The sequence below is a fragment of the Schistocerca nitens genome, chromosome 4, assembly GCF_023898315.1.
Source record: "Schistocerca nitens isolate TAMUIC-IGC-003100 chromosome 4, iqSchNite1.1, whole genome shotgun sequence".
Taxonomy (NCBI): Eukaryota; Metazoa; Arthropoda; class Insecta; order Orthoptera; family Acrididae; genus Schistocerca; species Schistocerca nitens.
In genome coordinates this window covers 125678741-125703842 of record NC_064617.1, presented here as the reverse complement: position 1 = coordinate 125703842, position 25102 = coordinate 125678741, and the positions used below count along the sequence as shown (strand labels likewise).

Below are 25102 nucleotides of genomic sequence, written 5' to 3'. Positions count from 1 at the left end.
TTCCCCATTTATTGACTGTAAAAATAAGTTGAACTGTTTCTCTGTTAGTCATAAATACATCCTGTTTTCTTCAAACTGAGTTTCAAGATTAATTCCTAATACATTTTTCGGAACTGGTTACATGATCTTTGTTCTATGATAATAAAGTGATTTCTCTATAGTTGTTACACTTTTTTTCATTTTCCTTTCTGAAATATCTGAATTATAATTTCCCTTGTCCAGTTACTGCATATCCCATTTTCTTTCCAAATCACTCCCAAGATTCAGGGCAACTGTGGTTTTCCATTGATCCCCGCTGCCTTTTTTATATCTGAAGTTGACTGATCATCTTCAGGAGACTTCACTCCTTTCATTTGTTTCAGAGCATTTTCTTTTTCTGTCCAGTAATTGGCGAATGCTCTTCATGTAGTTCAGTGACTCTAGGTTCATGGTATTTCTTAGGCTGCGTTCACACTGCCGGCCGGGCCGGGCCGGGCTGACGCGTACTGTCTCGGCTCGTGCCTAGCCAGCTCAGGCCGGCGTGTAGGGCATTCACACTGCGCGCCGCGCCGAGCCGGGTCGGCGGAATGGGGGAAAATCCACTTCTCCGATTTTCATGTTCTAAAAATTCTTAGAGGTATATAAGACTGCGCCACATCGTTTTATGAACTCATTTTTTCCTTAAAAGCGTTACTTACGTCGTGAAAAAAGAAAAAGTCTACTTTTCGTTTCGCGTGATTTCTTAGTTTCGTAACGCTTCCCAGCCGATTTTGAAGAAATTATGCGGCTAAAAAATCTGATTTTTGTACACGTGCTAGTGTAACATCTTAGCTTCGTATTGAATCATTTATCTTTTCGTATTTCTTAACAGTCATTGTTAAATGATGCTATTTGTCAACGTTGTGCACTTGATTTACAGATCTTGTAGTGAAAAAGTTATGTAGCGGGTAGCTTACTGTTAGATCCGTTTTAGACCATACATTGTTGCGTATGAAATGTAGCTAAAAGTACCAGAAAGTTTTTGAAATGATAATGACACTGATATCTGTCTCTGGTCACAAGTAATGCGAGATATTCAGTGGCGTCAGTGCCGCGTCCGCAAGCCACGGAGTTCGAGCGGTTACAGCTTGGTTTAATGTAGTCATATAATGCAGGACAGAAAAAAACTAATTACTAGTGATCAGTGGTGTAAAACTAATCACAAAAACAAACTGGAGATTTGTGATACGTTTACTGCAGAAACTGAAGCGCAATTCTGTAGTCTCGTTGTCTACTTTGACAGAAAAAAAAAATAATGGAGAGTTAATGAAACTACTGTAGATCGACACAGACGTGCGTTTCATTGTTCTTCATTATTTTTTTCCTTCCTTGGCGGGCTGCGCTGCACCGTCAAGGTAATCCCTACTCTTTGGCTAAATGGCTGCTAGTTGCCGAAGGTCAAATAAATAAATTAAAAAAAATCCCCACCCTTCGACAGCTGACAAGCAAGTCACTAGAAAACGCAGCTGCAGTCAACAGTTGCTCGCCTTTGGCTAGTGTGTGCTGTCGTGTAGAACAATGTCTTCACTCTTTTATTGGTATTGTTTTGACTCTGCAGTTACTCGTCGAGTTTTGAAGTACAGAAGAACTAGGAGGTTATGGATTCATCCCATAAATAGCGACAGACATTTAGGAGAGTTTTTTTCTTTACATGAAGAACTTAAAAACTATCCTGAAAAATTTTATTCATATTACAGAATGAATCATAATACATTTCAGTATGTGCTGCAGAACATTCAAGACAAAATTTCGAAACAGAACACAAATTTTCGCAGAAGTATAACAGCAGAAGAAAAATTGTGTATAACGATAAGGTAAGATTCGTTAGTACACACTTTTTGGTTTGCAGTAGAACTTTGTGCAGCATTCACTACCTCCAATTAATTGTAGTCATGCTTTTGTATTTTAAATTTCACAAACGCTTACCTCTGAGGGGAAGAGAGTTTATGGGACTCCTGAGAATCATCAGTAAGTAATTAGCTTCGTCATTTTGGGTAATGTCTTGCTGTGCCTTCAACGAAGAATCGCAGATACACTCCTTCAGAATTTTCCAACTTTTTCTTCGTTTTTCTTCATGATGCAGCGCTTGGCAGTGGTGATGGTTCATCATGTGGAGCCACTGATGACCTCACAGAATTCTTTTCATTACCTTGTAAGATAGACAGACTGATATGCCCTTTGACTCAGTGGTTCTATTTCCACTGGTAAGGAACTGTGCATAGCTCTTGGAACTTAGGAAAATCATATGACAGAACAAAGCCCGAGTGGAATTGCATTTTAATATACTATTCCCTGGATCACATGACCTTATTTTGCCAAGTTATACAAGTTATTCTCTGTAACTGTCTCTCAGGTCTTTGCATTTCGATTTCATTATTTTAATTGAAAGAATATAGAAGGATGCAAGAAAATGTCTCTTTAATTATTTATTGTTGTATAACTATGAAATGACATTGACTAAGTAAATATCTACTGTGCAAACAAAACTGTAAAAACTTCGCCCAACACCACACTTGAGTAACACATTTTACGATTTTTTTTCTCAGGTATCTGTCCACTGGCATCTCCTTTCATGCACTAGCATCGTCATTCCGATTAGGAGTGTCCACCGTATCAGTGTTGGTGAAAGACGTTTGTATGGCCATATGGGAGTCACTTGCCCCCATTCATTTACCAACGCCAACTGTTTCTCGATTTAAAGAAATTGCCAGTGAAATGCATACGAGATGGGGATTTCCAAACTGTGTTGGATGTATAGACGGGAAGCACATACGTGTCCAATGTCCTAAACTTTCTGGCAGCATGTTTTACAATTACAAACAGTATTATTCGATTGTACTCCAAGCAGTTGCTGATGCAAATTACAAATTTATAGCTGTGGATGTTGGTGCCTACGGTAAACAGTCTGATGCAGGCGTGTTTAAAGAAAGTATGTTATATAAGAAACTTACAAATGGGGAGCTGTTATTACCGCCACCAACAAGACTTGAAGGAATGTGTCAGGAACTACCGTACGTCATTTTGGGAGATGAAGCTTACCCCTTATTAGAGAATTTGATGAGACCTTTTCCTCGCAGAAATTTGGACAACGAGAAGATTCTATACAATGATATGCATTCCAGAGCAAGAAAAGTTGTTGAATGTGCATTTGGTATAATGACCAATAAATGGAGACTACTGAGGAAGGAAATTGAAACATCCGTTGACGTAGCTGATCACATAGTCAAGTGCATTTGTCTACTTCATAATATTGTCATTGACAGAGAAGGATGCAATGTTGAAGCTGAAAAGTTTTGTAACAATGCTGATATGCAGACAGCTGGTGCCACATTCAACAGAAATTCCACATTACGTTCGAAAACTGTCAGGAACACTTTTGTTGAATATTTCGTTAAAAATGCAACTTAAAATAATTGAAAAACCTCTCAAATAAATTTTGGAATTGAAATTACTTTGCTATTTACTGTATTTTTTTGTATCTCATTTCACTGTAAATAAAACAAATAAAATTATAAAGGAAAATAATTTATATTTGTGCGTACTATCTGAAACACACTCCTTGGTTACTTCGTTCCATAATCTGGAAACTGCATCATTACTGTCATACTAGCCGAAATTCTGATACCAAATTGATGGACACAAGTTAATGTCATGTATATGTTATTCTGCATCCATTAAAGTAAGAACATCGCAAAAGGATGTCACAGACAACAGCTTATATAGTAACGTGCCACAACATGACTTTACAATGCATTGTCATCTGGTAGGGACACATTTCCGTCCCTCAGTGACACTCATATCTGCCTCCGTTTACAAGTAAATGCGAACTATTCAGTGGCGGCAATGCCGCGAACGCTGGCAAGCTATTGTTGTAAATGCATGTAGATTAAATATATGAAATAAAAGTAATTTCGCATGTATCATTATAATAAACGTAATTTTTCCTCACTTATTGTGAAATGTGAGGTAACATCTTAAAATAAAAGACGTGTGCAGTCACACTTGTGATGAAAGCAGAAGGGAGACGTGTGATGCGTGTACTGCAGAAGCAGTAGTGCTGCTCCACAGGCTCGCGCCTGCGGTCGGCTCGCGCCGGCAATATTAAACATTCGGAATGTCGTCGGCTCGGCTCCGGGAGGCTCACGCCGTGTCGGCGCGGCCCGGCCGCCAGTCTGAACACCGCAATTCAAAACCATGTGTCTGATAGCAAAGCGGGCGGCGGCCCGGCCAGGCTCGGCTCGGCCCGGCCGGCAGTGTGAACGCTGCCTTATTCTCCTCATTCAGTAACGTTGCAAAATAAATCATGTCTTCTCTTATTCTTTCTACGTCTTTGTTGATGATTCCTTCTTCCTTTTATATTGCCTTATCTCTGTGCTTTCTGATTTCATACTATTCATCAAGCCATAAAGTATTTTTTTTTTATTTTCTTTACTTTTGAAAGTTTCTCAGTGGAAGTATCCCAAATTTTCTCTTTTTATTCTTATGTGTATATTCCTGCTCAGGTGTGGCTATTCTTAATACGTTCTGTGACACAAGAGCATTAATTTGATTTTCTTGGAGGATCTTTGTTTTTCTTTGCCATTTTTCAATCATTAATAATAATTTTTCCGGAGAAGGAAAGTTGCTACTCACCATATAGTGGTGTGCACGCGCACGCGCGCGCGCGCGCGCACACACACACACACACACACACACACACACACACACACACACACACACATCTTGCACACACGTCTGCAGTCTCAGGGAGCTGAAACTACACTGCGAGCTGCAGCACCAGTGCATGATGGGAGTGGCGACTGGGTGGGGGAGGGATAATATGGTGGGAGTGGTGGACAGTGAAGTGTTGCAGTTTAGACGGATGGCAGGAGAGAAGGTGTGGAGGGGGGAGGGGGTAAGTAGTGGAAAGGAGAGAAATATAAATAAAAATAAAATGAAATTAAAAGACTGGGTGTGGCGGTGAAATGATTACTGTGTAGTGCTGGAATGGGAACAGGGAGGGGGCTGGATGGGTAAGGACAGTGACTAACAAAGGTTCAGGCCAGGAGGGTTACCGAAACGTAGGATGTATTGCAGGGAAAGTTCCCAGCTGCGCAATTCAGAAAAGCTGGTGTTGGTGGGAAGGATCCATATGGCACAGGCTGTGAAGCAGGCATTGAGATGAGGGGTATCATGTTTTGCAGCGTGTTCAGCACCAGGGTGGTCCACTTGTTTCATTGTGCCTATTGCGACTCAGCATCTCCAACTTTCCTTCTCTGGTATTGTTACATTCCATCCTGGATTTTCCATTGTTTAGTAATAATTTTACTGTTTTAATCCTTGAGTACCATTTTTACACTTATTTCAGTATTTTTTACTCGACTTTTTATTTGACCACACACTTCAACATCTCAACTGATTATTGATGTTTTGTATATATTCTACTTTTCTTCAATATTCTCTGGCACCTTCTTTTGCACTTTTCACTGCATCCAATTTTGAAAAGCTCTCTTATTCTCAACTGCATTCAACTTCTGTCCTCTTCCTGTATATTTCACCATGCAATTTAGATCTGATACTAGAAGCTTTTGGTCACTTTATAAACATTCACCTGAGATGACTTTTGTGTCTCTTATGTTTTCCCCTAAAAGTTTATCTGTTATCAAGCGAGGTGGTGCGGTGGTGTCACACTGGACTTGCATTTGGGAGCATAATGGTTCAAATCCCTGTCCAGCCATCCAGATTTAGGTATTTCATGATATTCCGAAATCAAATGCTGTGATGGTTCCTTAAAAAGGGCGTGGCTGATTTCTTCCCCTTCCTCTGTAATCCGAGCATGCCCTCTGTCTCTAATGTCCATGCTGCCAATGGGATGTTTGATCTTCCTTCAGTTTATCTTTTAATATATAGTCAATAAGTGTTTTAAATTTTCAATCTCAGCTATACACTATCTGATCAAAGGTTTCGGAATACCTATTAGTGGACATTAATGTGGGCTACGTCCACCCTCTGCCTTTATGATGCCTTGAACTCTGCTGAGGACATGTTCAGTGAGGTGTCTGAATGTCTGTTGATGAATGGCAGTCCATTTTTCCTCAAGAGATAAAACCAGAGAAGGTAGTGGTGTTGAACTCTGGGGTCTGGAGCAAAGTTGACGTTCAACCTCATTCCAAATGTTTTCCATTGTCCACAAATCATTGACTCTGCCTCACAGATACTTATTTCTGACAATGCGCATTGTCATGCTGATAAAATCAATCAATAATCATCTCTGAACACAGTGCCATAAAATATGTTCATATCCACCTGCATTCAACATTTTCGCAAGTGCAGTAATGGAACCACACCCTGCCAATACCGTGACACCACCACCTCCGTACTTCACTGTTGGTACTACACATAGTGGCAGTTAAAGTTCTTCAGTCTTTTGCCATGCCCAAACCATTCCATTGCATTGCCTCAGGGAATAGCACGATTCATCACTCATTTCCAGTCATCTGCTCTTTACACCACCTCAAGTGTTGCTTAGCACTAACTACAGAAATGTTTGGCTTATAAGGGGCTGCTTGACCATTGTAAGCCATTCTTTTTAACTCCTTATGCACAGTCATTATGCTAGCTGGACTGCTGGTAGCACTTCAGAACTGATGAGAGATTCAGTTCACTAATTTCATGCAATTTTCTACAGCAGCCCACAAATGCTCAGTGGCCTCTCTCTGTCAGTAAATTAGGTATGCCTGGTGTTGGTTAAGCTTTGGTCATTCTTTCACATTTCCTCCCCACAATCACATCGCCAACAGTCGACATGGGTGGCTTTAGAAGGGTTGAAATGCTCCAGATGGCTTTTTTACTCGGGTCACATCTAATGACTAGTCCATGTTCTAAGTCACTGACCTTTCCTAACCGACCCATTCTGCTGTTACTGCTTTTCTATTGACAACTCAATACTCCCTGTCTTTCTTTATACTGGCAGGTCCACATCTCCTGACATCATCAATTCCACATTATGTAGAGCTGTCTGGATACTTTTGGTTAGAAAGAATATAGAGGGACCTAGTGACTGATCTGCTTTTTGAAGAATGTATTCTTTATCAATAGATAGTTTCTCATACAGAAATTTAGGAAATTTGTTCCCTCAGTATTCATAGTTCTGCAGCCACATCTTCTTATCATCTCATAACCAGACTTGTCTGTTACAACTTCTGCTTTTAAATCACCATATTATTATGGTGTTTTCTTGTTGTATCTGCTGTTCTATTTTTTTGAAAAATTCATAGTCATCCTTATTACCGCAGCCTTATTTAGGGGCAATCGCTTTGTTTATTGTGAAGCTGGTGTTCTCTGTACTTAGGTTTTCATTGTGTGTCACTAATAAAAGGATCATGAATGATTTTACCAAAAGTTTATTGCATGTAAAAATTTAGGAAATTTTCTTCCTCAATACTCCTTGTTCTGTAACCGAAAGGTCCTGTCATCTGATAATCAGACCTATTTGTTCCAACTTCTGCATTCCAAAACCCTGTTATCTTAGTAGTTTCTTGTTGTAACTCCTCTTCTACCTCTTTGAAATATTCTAGTTTCTTCCCAACATTGCACCATTTTTGAGCAGCATACATTTAAATTGTTGTGTGGCTAGTGTTTATTGTGGCTTTTGTTATTCTGCCACTAATAAAAGTAACATCAGTGGTAGGAGCAACATTTTTATGCCATACCAAGTGTACTCCATTTCTTGTCTCTATTTTTGCCAATACCATTACAACTTGTAATCCACTCTCAACAATTTTGAATGAGCTCCACTTTGTTTCACTAAGCTCAAGTGTATAAATCTTCCCTTATCTTCATCATATCTAATGTCTCCTCTGTACATCCTGCCAAGGTTCTCACTTTTAGTGTTCCAGCAACCTGTTTATAATTGTTTTAATGTCCAAATTGAGTGCATTCCCTGGATTTCCATTGACTGCAGAGGTTCATCATTTGTCCCCAAGGTACAGTATGTGGGATTCTTTTTCGTCTAAGGTTCATTCTGTGTAGCAAAGTAACATAATTAATTATTCTTCAGCAGGCTTGCTAAGCCTTATGCACCTGAGGATTTTCTGTTAGAGTTGATTCCTTTAGTCTTAGAATATCCATCACCACAAGGCAGTGATTCCTTTCTTCATTAACTGCCAGAAAGATTATTTGTGTCATCTACGCATTGCACCATGGTCTCATTCATTCATAAGAGAGAGTCTCCCAGTATTTTAAAGGAACTGGGTTGCCTGTTGTTCTGTGGGTTGTTTAGGGATGGCCAGGAATTGGGCACATGAGCAGTCCTCTTAGCTCTCATACGGCTGCATCCTTCCCCCACCATACCATGCTGTTTGAGCAAGAGGAGAGGGGAAACTGTGAAAGTGCCACATTTAGGTGGCAATGCCGTCACTCTGATTTCATGTACCATATGTCTCAATAATGTAGATCACAAACAAAACAAATTTTCATTATTATTTAATTATTTTTTGCATGATGAAGACATAATATAATTTTTGTGTGGTATAAACTGTTGGCATATGGGCAGACAGAGACAGTTTCACAGATTTTTACACTCAGCTTGGCACGTAATTGTGAATTATTTACTTTCATGATTGAAAAAAGTTTTTCACAAGCATATGTTGATCAAAATATTTTATCATGTTAGCAATCTCATTATGGAGAAATAGAAACTCTTTCTGAGGAAAATAATGTACATCTCCTGAACAGTTTTAACATGAAAGGATTTGTTATTTAATTGGGAAGTACTTTGCAGATCAGTCAGCTCCATCTGCACATGCTCAGGATGCTATCAACTGAAACTGCAAACATTCTCAAAAGCAGATGTAAGATTGGCAGTGTCCTCAAATCATTTAGAAAACTATCCTACAAAATCTTCAAACCTTGCATTTTCTTTAATGGCAATGATCTTTGCAAAATAAAAGTTGGTTTTTGTCAGAATTTGTCCCTTCCAGCAGACTGCGATGATCATTTTTCTTTTCTTTTTTTTCTTTCTCTTTGCATCCCCATCGAATCAGAACCCTGCAAAGTATTATTGTGGGCAGTGTGCAGTCAAGTCCACTTAAAATGTGAGGGTTGCAGTCCATTCCAGATGTTCTAAACTTCATTCCTGCTTTGCTTTTTTCTTCGTAAATTCAATAGTGGTGGGTTTTAAATAAAAAAATCGCCCCAGAAAGTCCCTTGACTGAACCAGTGTACTCTGCCTTAATATGTAAAGTCTCTACACTTTATTTCAATTCCATCAAAACTGTTGTTGCAACTGGTAGTGGAATAATGCGTGCAACTTTAGAAAATTTGCTGTTCGTACCACCAGTTTCATCATGTGCTCGCTCCATGCCTACAGATTTATCACAGAGTGTTTCTTGACGTACAGAACAGGGAATCTAGTCTATCGATCATTGTAATTTTTTGCTCTTTCATCATCACCTAAATCTTTAAAGTCTTCTTAAAAAAGGTTGTAATGTCATTCTGAAGCAAATTCGCAGTACCTGTCAATTATCTGACTGTATATTTACTGTGCAGTGTTGAGAGTTTTTATCCTTCTTTTCTTTCAATCCCATTTATTTTTCAAGGGTTGTAATGATAGATCGATAGATTGCCTCATTTTCGTCAAACTTCCATTATACCATGGACGAATAGTGAAGGGTAAACAGTGCTGACACTATGATTGTACCAAACTTAAGAACGTAGTGCCAACCAAAAAATGCTGAATGAAATGTTGCATGTGCCAAGACTTCTGAGAAGGATGGTGCTAAGCCGAGATAGGCTGAGCCTCAACCTGCATGTGGCCCGCACATTGAGCTCATGTGCACTTTGGAATGCCTTAGCTGACCCTGCCCTATCTGTGAACTAGCAATGCGCCCTATGGGGGTTAATGGGACCCCATGAAGATTGTTTATTGAACAGATATACAAAATGCAACAGCCCAAAGTGACTTAAATAAGCTACTGGTCATGGAAAAAAGATCTGTGATAATCATCTGCAGAACTGGACCTAAAAAATCATACTGAATTTGTTCCAGAGTGCTGGTGTTTCAACAGTAATTAATTTCTAAGAACAGTTTTGGTTGTCTGAACATTGCAGCCAAAAATCAACTTTTATGTACATGGACACAACATGAGATCCATTTTTTAATAACCACAGAACAGCACTGTGCAGGATTTGTTCACTACAGTATTCTCAGCAAAATGACTTTGTAATGTAAACTGTAGAATTCCCTGTCACTATTTGAATTTATTCGAACAGGTAACTGGTTTCAGTTTTACAGCCATCATCAGATCTGAAAAAAGTATTGACGCATAAAAGACTTAGTCATATACATTCATTGTATTTTGGTTTCATTAAGAAAAAATCCATTTACTCTAAACCATTAAGATGCTTGATAAATATTGTTGCTGATATTTTACTAAATATTCACAAACAATTTCATAAGTTGGTAGCTCAGTTGACTTTGTGCAGTTCTTTTTATCTTCCTTTGTATTATGTTTTAGAATGTCCTTTAAATTCATCTTCTGACAAGAATGTCTATTTTCTTAAAGGATCACATGTACAAACCAGCCAAAGAAGGGTAGCCGCACTACTGTTGTTAGTACTCAGGGAAGCAATACTATATCTGAAAATATTACCTGCATATTTGGTTCAAAACAGGTAAGTGTCAAGCATTCTTTAATTTCCCGTATGAGCTCTGAGACATATAAATACACACTGATTGTAGAAAGAGGATTTATAAATTACAGAACTTAAAGTTTTTATAAAATTCTACATCATTCTTGTTACACTTGTTTTGTTGTATGTTGATTTTAATAAAGTAAGCTGCTGGAGAAATAGCTCCACATAAAATGGCTCATGGGAACTTATTTTCATAAATTCCCTAACATGAATAGAACAGCAAAACTGCCAGGATATTAGATATGATGATGAAAACACTGTCAGTAAATACTCATCAAGCATACAATCTTGAACATGACTGAGATTCAGCAACTGTACTTAAGTTTTAATGAAGGATTAAAACATCATTATCCTTCATTAAAACCCATCAAGCAGTTTGTGACAAATGATAATGGTAACTGAGCTGTGTAAAGTATCTGGGATAAGATGAAATTTATGGCTGTACATAGAATGCAGTTCAAAGTGAGTTAATTGCCAACAACCAAAACCATATTCAGATGCACTACCATGTACACAATTTCAGTAGAATGCATAATGAGCTCAAGTGTGCAGTACAAAATTGTCAGCAGCTGGATAGCATTTCATCAAAGACGCACAAAAATATTTGAATCTATTGAAGTTAATATGTTTCCATAGTAAAACTTGATTGTGAGAGAAGCAGCTGGAATGTTAATAATGTTACTTTCTTAAGTCGTTCTTCATGTGGGGATGACACTACCTGGAATATTTTTTAGATTTCCATGATTAATCCTTCATCTATAAATGCAATTTATGTAATATTTTTGTGAAGGTTATGTTATCTCTGTTGCACGCGTATGATGTCACATGCCACAAGTGGTGTAAACAAACCACTGTAACATGTTCTCTGTGAACCTCACCGTAAGCAGTATAAAAGCTAATTAAAGAGGTTGACCAAAAAATCTTGTAGGTTGATGTGAAACTTCCTGGCAGATTAAAACTGTGTGCCGGACTGAGACTCGAACTCTCATTCTTGAAACATCCCCGAGGCTGTGGCTAAGCCGTGTCTCCACAATAGCCTCTCTTTCAGGAGTGCTACCGTATTTACTCGAATCTAAGCCGCACTCGATTCTAAGCCGCACCTGAAATTTGAGACTCGAAATTCAAGGGGAGAGAAAAGTTTTAGGCCGCACCTCCAAATCGAAACAAAGTTGGTCCATTGTAATATGAGACACAATTTAGGTCGAATGAATGATGATACAGCTACAGTAGTTTGGTACGAGTCATAAGCTTAGCAGTTAAGCTTTACCAGGTAGCCATTGCTATGTGTCAGGTGCTCCATCCGTATTTATACGGGTACCCTTCCTTTTCCATGTGCTTCATCTGGTTTGAATTGATTGCTTAATTTTCTTTGATCTGATAAGTGCCGTTCTCTTTGTTATAGGTGTTTACGTCACTCTAAGCTGAAGATGCGTTACTGTACTGTGTCATGCATTGTTTGTCACATTCTGATAATGAATGTTTATGGCCTGTCGCCGATTGCGACATGGCTTGCTTTTGTGCGCGCTACCGCCGCTTGCAAAAAAAAAAAAGGAAATTGTCTATCGTCTCATTAGCAAACATTGGCAAGAGACTGCTATTTGTTGTTACTTACACTGCTGCTTTCTTTGATATCAACAAGAACCAAATAATAGACTGCGAATGATTGAAGATGTTCTGAACGAGAGTTTAGCGAAAATTTTTCTCCGTTTGAAAATCTTTGCAGACGCCTCTTTAGTGCATTACATTCTTCACGGAAATTAGTCGTCTTAGATTTAAAAATCTAGTCAATTGCCGTGCTTCTTTTCTGCCTATATCACTATTACGCATAAGAATAATACAAATATAAAGATGACATGATATGTATATTCTTCCGCGTTTGCTGTTGTCTCACTCGTTTCGTAGTTTATTAGGCAGACAGAATTTAAATGAGATGGCAGCAAACACGAAAGAATACATGGCAAAATGTTTATATTCGTATTATTATTATGGTGAAGAGAATACTGCATGTGATTCACAATTCATAAAAGTTCCTATTAGCAACCATCTCTTCTCACAGGTAGGAAAAAATTCAGAATGTAGAGTTGGCCATAATGACAAACATCCCTAACAGTATTGCCAGTCGGATTTTCGTAGTACATTGAAACGCTGCAACATTCGAAGATGAACAATATGGAATTTGTATTTACTTCGATGGATAATGTATGAAAATGCATTGGTCGAAACTCGGGGCGGAGGAAAAAAAAGCTCGTCTTCCACCTTTTTTTTTTTTAATTTATTTACTGACACAGAGGTTTTGGCACCAGTATTTATCTTTGTGCCTGCAAAGCATGCCTGTGTAGCACTACATATATTCGACGGCAGAAGTTAGTTGTGGCGGCACCTACCAACATTTTTCAGAACTTCCGCTTACTTTGTACTCAATTCTAAGCCGCAGGCGGTTTTTTGGATTACAAAAACCGGAAAAAAAGTGCGGCTTAGATTCGAGTAAATACGGTAGTCCTGCAAGGTTCGCAGGAGAGCTTCTGTAAAGTTTGGAAGGTAGGAGACGAGGTACTGGTGGAAGTAAAGCTGTGAGGACAGTGCGTGAGTTGTGTTTGGGTAGCTCAGATGGTAGAGCACTTGCCCACAAAAGGCAAGGGTCCCGAGTTCGAATCTCAGTCCGGCACACAATTTTAATCTGCCAGGAAGTTTCACATCAGCACACACAAATCTTGTGGGTGTTTGATATTGGCACGATTACCAGCAAGTGCTCTCTCAGAATGAATAGCAACAGGCAAATTGTCTTCCCTGGAAACACCCAATGCTCTGTTGTTAAAAAATGATTGGAGTATAATAACTAATCAAAACTAGGTTTTGTGTTGATAATGAAGAATTTACAGTTGAAAGAGGGGTGTGAAAAGGAGATTCCATATTATTGAACTTTTACTGAACAACCTTGGATGAAGATTTCAAATCCTTAAACAGGGAAATGGAGGAATATGTGTTAACATACTTGAACGTTCATTGATAATTGTTGTAACTCACACCATAAAAAAATGAGATGACACCTCCAGAACTAGCATATTTAATGATGTCACAGGGCAACAGTTCACAGCATACACAATGGGGGCATAGCCATTCTGTTTCAATGCTGGATCTTGGTGTGGAAGGGAGCTACATTGGTGGGGGTTGTGTTGGCAGGGCTGAAACCACAGCCTGATCTTCTGACATCCAGTCCATCTCGGGCAGCCTGTAAACAGAGGGAGATGAGGATGTGGCCAGGACTGGTGAACAGGGCTGAGAGCTGGAGGGCAGGAACAGCTCAGGAGCAGGAAGGAAGATAGCAGAGGGTCCATCAGAAGAGAAACAAAAAGTGGCGCTATCATGATGGTGTCCGCTGGAGGGTCCGGAGGGGATGGAGGCTGGGTCCCCAAAACAACAGATCTGATTATGACAGTGTCACTGTTTGGTTCCCCGTAACCAGAGTGAACATGTAGCATCCTCACTACTGCTGGACAACTGCTGGTGTCCGCTTGTCATGGCATCTGAAGCTCCATGCCCGCATCCAGGTGCCCAAAAGTGTGGAGACAGTGCTGCACATGCCCCAACAGGCATTGGCAGAATAAGATGAAGGATCATGTGGAGCAGACAGCCACAGACGAGTTCCACTGGACTCCTCTTCCCTTCGGTGTCAACCTGTAGGAATTCAAAACAGTGTTAGTATCTTATCTGTAGGAATGTGGGCCATATATTCCTTCCTGAGTGTTTTCGAGTCTCTCATGAGCTTTTAGTCTCACCATTTGACTGGGAATGTAAAGTTGAAGGCAGTAGATGTTAAATTCCCTTCTTCCACAGGTTGTTGAGTGGGGAGGAACTGCTTCAGGGTGTGGAACACTTGTTCTCATGCCTCTGACCATTCAGAAGGTACGCCCTTCTTCCAAAACTTGTTCAGTGGATGCCCAGTCGGTGCCACACCTGGCATGAGCTTCCCTTAATATGTTATTTTCCCAAGAAAGACTGGAGCTCCTTTCAACTTATGGGGAGAGGAAGTGCAATAATGGCTTTGACCAGCTCCTGTGTGGGCTTATTACCTTTGCAAGAGATGACGTGTCCTAGGTATTCCACCGACTGTTGAATAAAGAGAGATTTTTCAAAATTGCATTTGAGGCCTGTGGACTGGTGGTGTGGAACAGCTGCCGCAAGTTTCCTGAGTGTTCTTCCGTTGTGGCTCCTGTCACCAAGATGTCATGTGCATAATGTATGCAGCCTGGAATGCCCAGCAGCCGTTGCTTGAGGAACCACTGAAAGATTGCTTGTGCACTGGCCACCCCAAAAACAAAGCATTTGAAATGATATAATCCTTGTGATGTGTTGACTGTCAGGACGTACTGCAATTCCTCCTCCAGGGTGACCGTTAGCAAGCTCCAGAGAGATCAACGTTCAAAAAATACCGGTCTCCTGCAGGTGCAGAGAAAAGCACGCCTGGTATCCAAATGGGATATGTATCGCTCTCTGACAGTTTTCCTGCCTCTTTTTTCTCACGATAACCAAAGGCATTCTGCACTCACTTGCAGACATTTGTTCAGTAATGTCCAAAGCTGTCAATCTACCTAGCTCATTCTTGACAGGAATGGCTGACAGTGCTGATGATAATACTTCAACAGTTGAGTTCAGTGTGTGTGTGTGTGTGTGTGTGTGTGTGTGTCTTTTTTTTAAAAAAAAAAGAAAGGAGTGCTTCAAATCACTAAGACATGGAACTTGTGTCTTCAACGTTCAGTTATCTCTTGCCATCCACAAGTAGCACTTGCTCCCTTTTCTGGTTTGCATTCTCTATCTCAGATTTTATCTTCCATTTAAACAAGTTATATCTTCCAGTTTGAGATTTTCTCGACACCATAATTACTTCAATGGTTCACAGTCTTCATGTTGGATAGTGTTGTTGAAGCTACACAGTATTTCAGTGAGGCAACTGCATGTCATCTTCAGGTACTTATTGACTTGTCGCTGCAGTAGCATTGCCAAGCCAATGCAGCAACATGTCAGCAAGCACCTGAAGATGACGTGCAGCTGTCTTGTTGAAATACTGTATAACTTTGACAACATTATCCAATGCGACACTAGAAAAGTGCAGGTGCCAAGGGGTGGGGCTATAACATTATTGTAGATGAATCATAGAGCATGGTGACATCCAGTGCCCCTGCCAAAGAAACGGGCCAGGGTATCCGCAGGTGCAACACGGCGAAAGTTCGGCTGCAAATCTTGACCCAGAGTGCACACATGCAGAGTGTTGGTGCCCAGTTTAAGTGTGTGGACTCCAGTTCCCCATCTGTGTTGACTCACATTCATTTGTCTGTGGCTGATGATGCCTTAGAGCTGCTAGTGTTGGTTCCCACACCTTGCTGAGTTGAAATTCCATGTCTCTATTTACCTAGTCGGTACTTATATGTATTTTGAGTACTTCTTAAATGATGGAGTCCCAGTATGTGGTAGCAGATGAAAGGATCTTTGCCTTGTCTGTGTTCAATGTGGCTATCCTTAACAGTCCAACATGCATGGCCAATGTATGATTTCCCACATTGGCATGTGATTTTATATATTCTTGGTCTCCTTAGAACTAGGTTGTCTTTAATGGAACCCAGCATAGTTTTCACTCACACTGGAGGGCATAAGACACATTTTATTTAATGTTTCTTGAGTAGCCTGCCAATCTTTAAGGACTCACCACCAACAGAGGTAAGAAAAACCACCCTTGTGGAATTCTCTGGATGAGACTGCTGAAGAAATAAGGCAAAAGACTTGCAGGCCTATAACCAGGATGCCCGCACCCAAGCAGAACTTCAATGCTGAAGAAAGGAGAACTCTCCGTTCCTGAAGAGAAGACACAGAAATAGTGATTTTACCTGCAGACAAGCAAAACACTACTGTTCGTTTGCCTTCAACATCTTACCTCAGCAAGATGATGGATTTACTGCAGGACTGGAACACATTGTTGTCTCCAGAAAGATATAACTGATGCAGTACATTGGAATACATCTGCACTTCTCAGATCCAGCCAGTTTCCTGAACATTTTAAAAAGAGCTTAAGAGTACAACTGCCAGTTCCATCACGACTTTATGGGCTGCCTAAGATCCCTAAGGAAGGGGTTCCACTTCGCTCCATTGTGAGCGTTATAGGGGCCACAACATATTACCTAGCTAAACATCTGACTTCTCTTCTGATCCCTTTGATAGGAAAATGTGAACATCACATTCAGAACTTGGTAGATTTTATGCAACAACAGAAGACTTTGTGTCACAAACCAGTTGACGTACCATATTTCAAGGACTATGAGATGCACTTTTTTCTTCAAAAAATTGCCTGCAAAATTCAGGTGCATCTTATACTCGAAATTAATACACAAATTGTCCAGTTTTTTATTTAAAATTCCCACCAGTCTTAAAAATGACCTTGTACTTGATGCTGCAGGAAACCTATCTCTGTCTGGCAAGACTGGATTCAACTGGCACCAGCAGTGCACCATTGAGATGAACATGAGTTGTGATGATTTACAAGCTTGCTAACACTGTCTCCCTCCTGCCCTGCCATCACAAATCCAGAACACTGTCTAGCCTATGATGTGTCATTGCAGTCAACAGTGCCAGTGAACTTGAATTGAAAGTGATTTGTTGTATCGGTAACAGTACAGTATTTTTGTTTGTAGCTAGTTTCGTAATTGGAAAAAAAAAAAGTTACTCACATGATGTGGACTGTAAATTGAAAGTAATAGACTGTGCAGAAGAACATGGAAACAGCGCAGCTAAGCGCCATTTTGGCCCTCCACCAACAAAAAACCATTCGCTATTGGTGAGCTAGTAAAGAAGAGCTGAAGAAAATGAGGAAGACTAAATGTGCAGATAGAAGACTGAATGGAAAATGGCCAAAAGTAGAAGATGAAATATCAAAATGGATTCAAGGACAGCATTAAAATGGCATTGGAAGTAATACAAAAATGATTCAAATACACACTTGTAAGCTAGCCGTACAATGTGACTTAACAGATTTTAAGGATGGAGTTGGATGGTGCTACAGGTTTATGAAGCGTCATGGACTTAGCATGTGAAAAAAAAAAAAAACTGAAATACTTCGGAAAATTCCACAAATGTGTGAAGAGAAAATATTCTTTCCATTGCTTCATTATTCAACATCGAAAAATAAATAAATAAGTAAAAATCTGTAACTATAAAAAGAAGTGGACATGAAAAAATGCACTACAATATTGTCCTTTTGTATTGTGCTTAAACTTAATCCAGTGATCATTTTCAGCTGCAAAACAGTACCAAAACCTTCTGAAATACCGCCAGGCATTGTTCTTCTCATACATGGCAGGATTATTTATTGCTAAGGGGTCGAGTATGCTTTCACAATCATTTACGCATTGAGTGGGCTCATGAGCCAATTGTTCAAAATAATTTTCTGAGAGAGCATTCAGTACAATTTCGGATGATGTTTTATGCCAGCCATCAGCTTTAAACATATAACTTTCCCAGAATATCGAGGGTAGATTTAAGTCACCACCAATTATAATTGTATGAGTGGGGTGCCTATTTCAAATGAGATTCAAGTTGTCTTTGAACTATTCAGCAACTACATCTTCTGAGTTGTGGAGTCGTTAAAATGATCCAATTAATAGCTAAGTCCAGTATAACCTCAACTCATACTATTTTGCAGGAACTGTCTACTTCAATTTCACTGCAAGGTAAACTACTTCTGACAGCAATAAATGCTCCACCACCAACTGTATTTAATCTATCCTTCTGAACCCTGTTAGGTTGTTTGAAAAAATTTCAGCTGAACTTATTTATGGCTTTAACCAGCTTTCCCTACCTATAACTATTTGAGCTTCAGTGCATTCTGTTAGGGCTTGGAGCTCTGGTTCTTTCCCAACACAGCTACAACAATTTACAGCTACAATACTGACTTGCTACAACTACCTTACTGTGTTTTACCTGCCCGCTTTTAGATGGACGCCTTTTCTGTGGTTTGCTGAGTCCCTCTAACCTAAAAAGCCACCCAGTCCCTTCCGCACAGCCCCCACTACCCGTGTAGTTGCTTCCTGTGTGTAGTGGCCGCCTGACCTATTAAGCAGAAACCCGAAACCCACCACCCGATGGTGCAAGTCAAGGAATCAGCAACGTACAAGGTCACAGAACTGCCTGAGCCTCTGATTCAGACCCTCCTATCAGCTCTGCATGGAAGGACCACAGTTGGTTCTGTCGATGATGCTGCAAATGGTGAGTTCCACCTTAATCTCGCAAGCAAGATTGACAGTCTTTACCATTTCCACTAGCTGACCAAAACCGGAGAAAATATCCTCTGATCCAAAGTGACACGTGTAATTGGTATTGAAATGAGCCACCACCTACAATTGGCTGCACCGTGTACTCTTCGAGTACATATAGTGGAGATACTGAGTTGCAGACAGTCACAACAAAAAGACTGCTAACAAGTAAACTTTCGGCCAAAAGGCCTTCTTTTGAATTAGACAACATGAACACACACACATTCACACATGACCCACTGTCTCTGACTGCCAAAGCTAGACCTGGTCTCTCTCTCTCTCTCTCTCTCTCTCTGTGTGTGTGTGTGTGTGTGTGTGTGTGTGTGTGTGTGTGTGTGTGTGTGTGTGTGTGAGTGTGAGTGTGATTCAGAAGAAAGCCTTTTCGCCGAACCCTTTTTGTTGCACCTGTTTGTGACACAGTAACAGAGATGATAAGAGAATTTAAGTGGGCACCACTCTTTAAATTCTCCAAGTAGAGTTTCATGAGTACAGTGTGTCTTTCAATTACCAATTAAATTTCTTGATCATTTGTTGCAGTTTCGTGTAAGTTATAGTCATCTGTTATGATTCAAACAGTGCAACTTCCAAATATTGCACCTACCTGGTATATACTTCAAATACTGGTATCATATTCTAAACAAAGATTACGCTATTGTCTTGTGCATGGTCTTCTTAACAGATCCACTACAGTTTATCAGGTGCTTCACAACTGATGCAAGTATTAGATTCATATCTCCTACTACCGACCTCACATGTTATTGTGTTTGGCATTGCTCTGTGTTATTAATATTAGGCATTTACCTATACTCTTGTAATTTGATACTATTGCTTTTTGTTTATCCATATTTTATCCATATTTAAAGAGAGCTTCCATTCACTACATGTAATGGAAATGATGCACTTCATGCATTCTGCATTGCATTACTATCATCCAGCTGTGATATTTTCCTAAAGACTACAGCTTCATCAGCAACAGATCATAGTTGATAACCTTATTGATGCTCCATTTTCGTGTATTGATGACATCAGTGGTCCTATTGTATTTCTTTGAGACACGCGTCTTTGAACATTGGAAGTATCTGAGAAGAATTTTATCTCAGTTATGAGACACCAATGTGGTACAGTGTTTAAATTATTTTGGAGATCTAAATGGTGGAATCTGTCTTTTCACTCATGTCTGCTATTTGCAGGAATTTTTGCCATCAATCTTCTGACTTGTTTGTTGCAGCCTGCTGCAATTTCCTATCCTGTCCCAATCTCTTCATTTCAGACTAGCACTTATACCCAGTGGTCACAATAGTTTGTTCCATGTATTTCTATCTCTTGTGTTTCTGTACATGTTTTACCTTCTGCAGCTCCCTCTAGTATAATGGAAGCTATTCCCTGATGACCTAACACGTCATATCATGATTCCCCTCCTTCTTGTCAGTATTCCCAACATACAGTATTCCCAACCCTTTAAATATTGTTTAGAACCTTCCCATTTCATATTTTATCAGTTCACTTCATTTTCATCATTCTCCGTAGCAACACCCTTCAAATGTGTCAGTTCTCTTCTTTTCCACTCTTACCACAATCTTGACTGACATCTGTAGAATGCTGTGCTCCATACACACTTTCTCAGAGTTTATTCCTCATATTAATCCCAGTTTTTTTTATTAGTAGACCTCTTTGGGTGAAGAGTGCTCTCTTTGCCTGTTCTAGTCTAGATCTACATCTACAAACTTACTCTGCAAACCACTGAGAAATGTATGGCAGAGGGACTTCCCGCTGTAATATGTGTAACAGTTTTTGTCTGGTTCCATTTGTGTAGGGAGCGCGTTTAATATGGCTGCTTAAATGCCTCTGTGCTCACTCTAAATTATTTGATTTTGTCTTTGTAGTTCCTATGGCAGTGGTACATAGGGAACTTCGGTGTATTCCTAGATTCGTTACTTAATCTGGTTTCTTAGAACTTTGAATGTAGGCTTTTGAGAGACAAGTTGGCCTTTAAACACCTGTCAGTTCGGATTATACAGTATATTTGTAATGCTCTTCCATGGAGTAAAAAAACTATCAGCATCTGTGCTGCTCCTCCCTGTATGTGTTCAGTGTCCCAGGGTAGTCCTATTTGGCATGGGTCCCACATACTTTAACAATATTCTAGGACACATCACATGAGAATCTCCTAAACAATCTTGTTTGTAGACTGATTGCATTTTATCAGCATACTGTCAATTAACTGAGATTTGCCACTTGGTTTGGCTCAGACTGTAAACCTGCGTGGTCACTCCAGCTTTACCAAGGACTGTGAACCTACGTGATCACTCCAGTTTTACCTAAGACTGTGACCTTATGTGATCACTCCCACAAGTTGTTACACTCAGGTGATTGTATCAGTTGACTGATTCCAGCTATTAGGAAGTAAAGAAATACTGCATCCAATTGATTACTTCATTCTGTGGCTTTCAGAATGTCATCTAGTTAACATTCGAGTTTGGGTTTCGCGTGGCCAACGTTTTTGGAATCCATGCTGGTTGGCATGAAACATGTCATTCTGTCTAGGATAGCTCATTATGATTGAGATCACAATATGTTCTAATTTTCAGTATGATACAGTCTGCAGCTGTGATGAAGTTTTTGAAAGATGCCTTCAGCTGCCATTCTCTTTATTTCATGTACGATTGTACAATTTTGGACTTAGGCCATTTTCAAATATCGAAAATGGAAGCATTATACATTGCATACATTAATGACACTTGTGATGTTGATGTGGAAAAAGTCATATCTGTAGATATACTAGGCGCATTGTAACTTCCTTTATGGATGATTTTTTTGTAGTAAATTATGTCATAAATGTCATTGCTCCTATGACTCCATGTTATGCTCATAAAATAAATCCAAGATGTTTTATGCTATTTTAGGAGCATGTTACTTTCGAGCAGTTGTTGCAAAGGCTTTTATATATAAGGTCCATGTTTGAAAGTATGTAACACTAGGAAGATTATAACTGCTTTACAGAAATTTTTAATTAACCTGCATAAGCTTTTGTTCTCAATTTTAATTGTTCATCACTGGTGTAAATATGACTGTATGTAATTTCTTTAAAATAACTTGTAAATATTTGTTTGTTCTTTTATTGTGGGAGCATATCACTTTTGAATAGTTGGTACAAAGATCTTATCTATAAAATCCATTCCAGTACTATAAAGAAACAATACGGAAAACTATGAGAGTCGAGTAAAAACTGCTTTATGGTTGCGTGATGTTTCGCACTACAGTTATATTTATTAATGAGTGTAGCAATATTTATACGTTCTGTGGTTCTGTAATGCTTTGCTGTAGAACTGGTAAAACATTGTCTAGGAATTTCCCATTTCAGAGGTAGTTTTGCTCATTTAAAACTCTGTCTCACTGATCTTTTAAATGGATGTAAATTTCAATTTATTCCATTTCATCCATGATTTTTCCTTTCTGTAACTTATGTAATATTTTGAGTGACCCATCTGCATTAGGTATTTTGTGGTTGGTGTCTTTTAAGTGTGCAGCAAATGTAGAGGGATTATTTTCGCTTATTGTCGTGTTTTCTTTAAATCGTGTACTAACTTTTCTTCCTGTTTGTCCTAAATAAAATTTTGGGCCTTCTTCACAGTTAATTTTGTAAATTACTGATTGCAAAAATGGTTCTGATTTTGGTGATATGTGTCTCAATAATCATTGTAGATTGTTGGTGGTACTGTAGCTGGAGTATAATTTTGTGTTCTTGAAACATCGAGTGATTTTGTTGGAAATATACCTAGATCTGGCCATACAAGAACTTTATTTTTCTCTGGTTCTTTTTTGTCTCTGGTTAAAGTTATTTCACCTATGGAACTGGCATGTGTTTAATTGGTTTTCTTTTTGAATAATGTGTCTACTAAGTTTTTAGGATAACCATTACTTTTCGCTACATTTCGGAGAAGATCTAGTTCTTTCTCAATTTTTTTCTTTTTTCAGTGGTAAGTTGTTTAGTCTATGTAACATAGAATGAAAATAGGTGAGCTTGTGTGCTCTCTGGTGGCATGACTGATTGTGGATAATTATGTCTGTTGTTGTTGATTTACGAAAAATATTGAATATGTGTTAAGATTTTTCGTTTGAAATTTTTAATTCCTTTCTTCTGGCTATGTTTTTGTTTGTTTGAGGGATCTATGGTATATACTGTATTTACAAGAATCTAATGTACTATGGAATGTAATGCATATACCAATTTTAAAAATTAAATTAATAAAAAAAAACGAATTTTGGCACATCGCTGGTAGGGTGTTTTTGTGTTGTTGAAATTTATTTTACAATGGTAACTTTATTTCAAACAATAGCTGTGAAAAGTTTATTTATGCTAACATCCAGTGGTTGTAATACAGGAATAATAACAAGGCCATTGGGTAGGCTGTGGATCTTCTTTTTTACGTCGTCAGTGAGGTGACCACAAAATGCATCAAGACAGATCATTGATGGTTGCTTGGAAAGCCCACCAGGACAGAGTTCCCACATGTTTTGGAGCCAGTCAGGCATCAAAGTTCCAGCCATCCATTCCTTCTCTTGATTCTGAACAATGATGTCATCCGGGAACAGCTTTCAATTTTTTGGTGTCTTGGGGCTTGTTTTTTTCTTGAAGATTAAAAAAGGGGGAAGTTTGTTTCCATATGCTGTGATTGCCAGCATTACTGCTACACACTGTTTTTCACACCCAGATGTTTTGATGGTAACTTCTTTTGTACCCTTTCATCAGTCATGTAATTACATGGCATATCAAACCAAATTGCAGTCTCACCAATGTTGCCTATTTGGCTCATCAAAAATTCTTCCCTTTCTGAAGTGTGATAATGTACCACTGAAATTCTTGAAGTTTCTTCTCAAAATCCTGTAGAAGCTTTTGGCATATTGTTGTACGGCATCACAGAGATAAGCCCGCTCATTTCATAAAGCTATCAACCCATCCCCGGCTAGCCTTAAACTCTTGCTTCATTATATTAAGAGCTGCAGCCACCTCTTTTGCTTTTTTTTATTATGGTGTCACTGGTCACAGGTTGCCCATTCTTCCTCCTTTCTCGGACGAATTCCAAAACATTTACTTCAACATCAGGATGTCTTCCTTTCCGAGGTCCAGTGAATTTCTTTCTAGGAGCGGTAGTTGCAAATAATCCCAATTTCTGTTTCTTCCATAAGCGAACATTACTCTTAGCTACATTGAACTCTCTTCCTGCCTTTCTGTTACCATGTTTTTCAGTATAAAGAATTGGCTAACGTTTGAAAGTAGCTCCATACGATATTCTTCTCTGCTTGCTAGTTCTGCATGGTTCGCAGGAGAGCTTCTGTAAAGTTTGGAAGGTAGGAGATGAGGTACTGGCAGAAGTAAAGCTGTGAGGACGGGGCATGAGTCGTGCTTGGGTAGCTCAGTCGGTAGAGCACTTGCCCGCGAAAGGCAAAGGTCCCGAGTTTGAGTCTCGGTCCGGCACTCAGTTTTAATCTGCCAGGAAGTTTCATATCAGCGTACACTCCGCTGTAGAGTGAAAATTTCATTCTAGATCCATTAACATTGCTTCCACTTTTCTGTTACCGCTGTTGTCCTGCGAATCAGTCTCCATTAAGTCTTTCTGTTTATTTAACAACTTAACCCCTACAGTTTTGTCCTCAGTCACACTGTCTTGCTCATTAAGTCCACTCATTGTGTATCACTTAATACAAAACAGCATTTTCTATGAAATTACCTCTTTTTTTAATCACTCGTCTGTTGCTTGCTGCTGCTGTTGCTGCAGTTGTCATCTCGATTTTTCGTCTGCTGTGAGTTGTAATTCTATTGGCTAGGCGTTGTGTTTATCTCGATCAACTGTGTCCACCTTCATGCTACTTGGCTGTTCCTGTACTCAATGGCTGCTTCCATAGAACCTGCTCAGTGATTGGCTGCTGTCCTACTGTGGCCTGACACCCATGTGCTGATTGGCTGTTGCACTGCTGCACTGTAAACCACTGTTGAGTTCACTGTTCAAAATTCGCGAGTCCTATTTTATTGTGGTTATGTACAATATTCCTCACGTCGAGGCACCATATGTGCCGGTTTGCCTCCTTTATTTCTTCGTTTGTTGTCCTCAGTG

At 39.4% G+C, this 25102-nt stretch overlaps 1 protein-coding gene across 2 annotated transcripts in view; it reads left to right on the top strand.

The window, feature by feature from the left end:
• LOC126252772 (mismatch repair endonuclease PMS2) overlaps positions 1–25102 on the top strand; it is a 160097-nt gene that overhangs the window by 32584 nt on the left and 102411 nt on the right. Inside the window, exons 1-2 of one of the 2 annotated variants that reach the window (XM_049953701.1) lie at positions 1467–1832; positions 10563–10671. In XM_049953701.1, coding sequence (XP_049809658.1) covers positions 1537–1832; positions 10563–10671 — 405 coding nt within the window. In that variant the 5' untranslated portion in view covers positions 1467–1536. Of the gene's footprint in view, positions 1–1466; positions 1833–10562; positions 10672–25102 lie in introns of those variants that run through there. The other variant, XM_049953699.1, reaches the window with a different exon arrangement.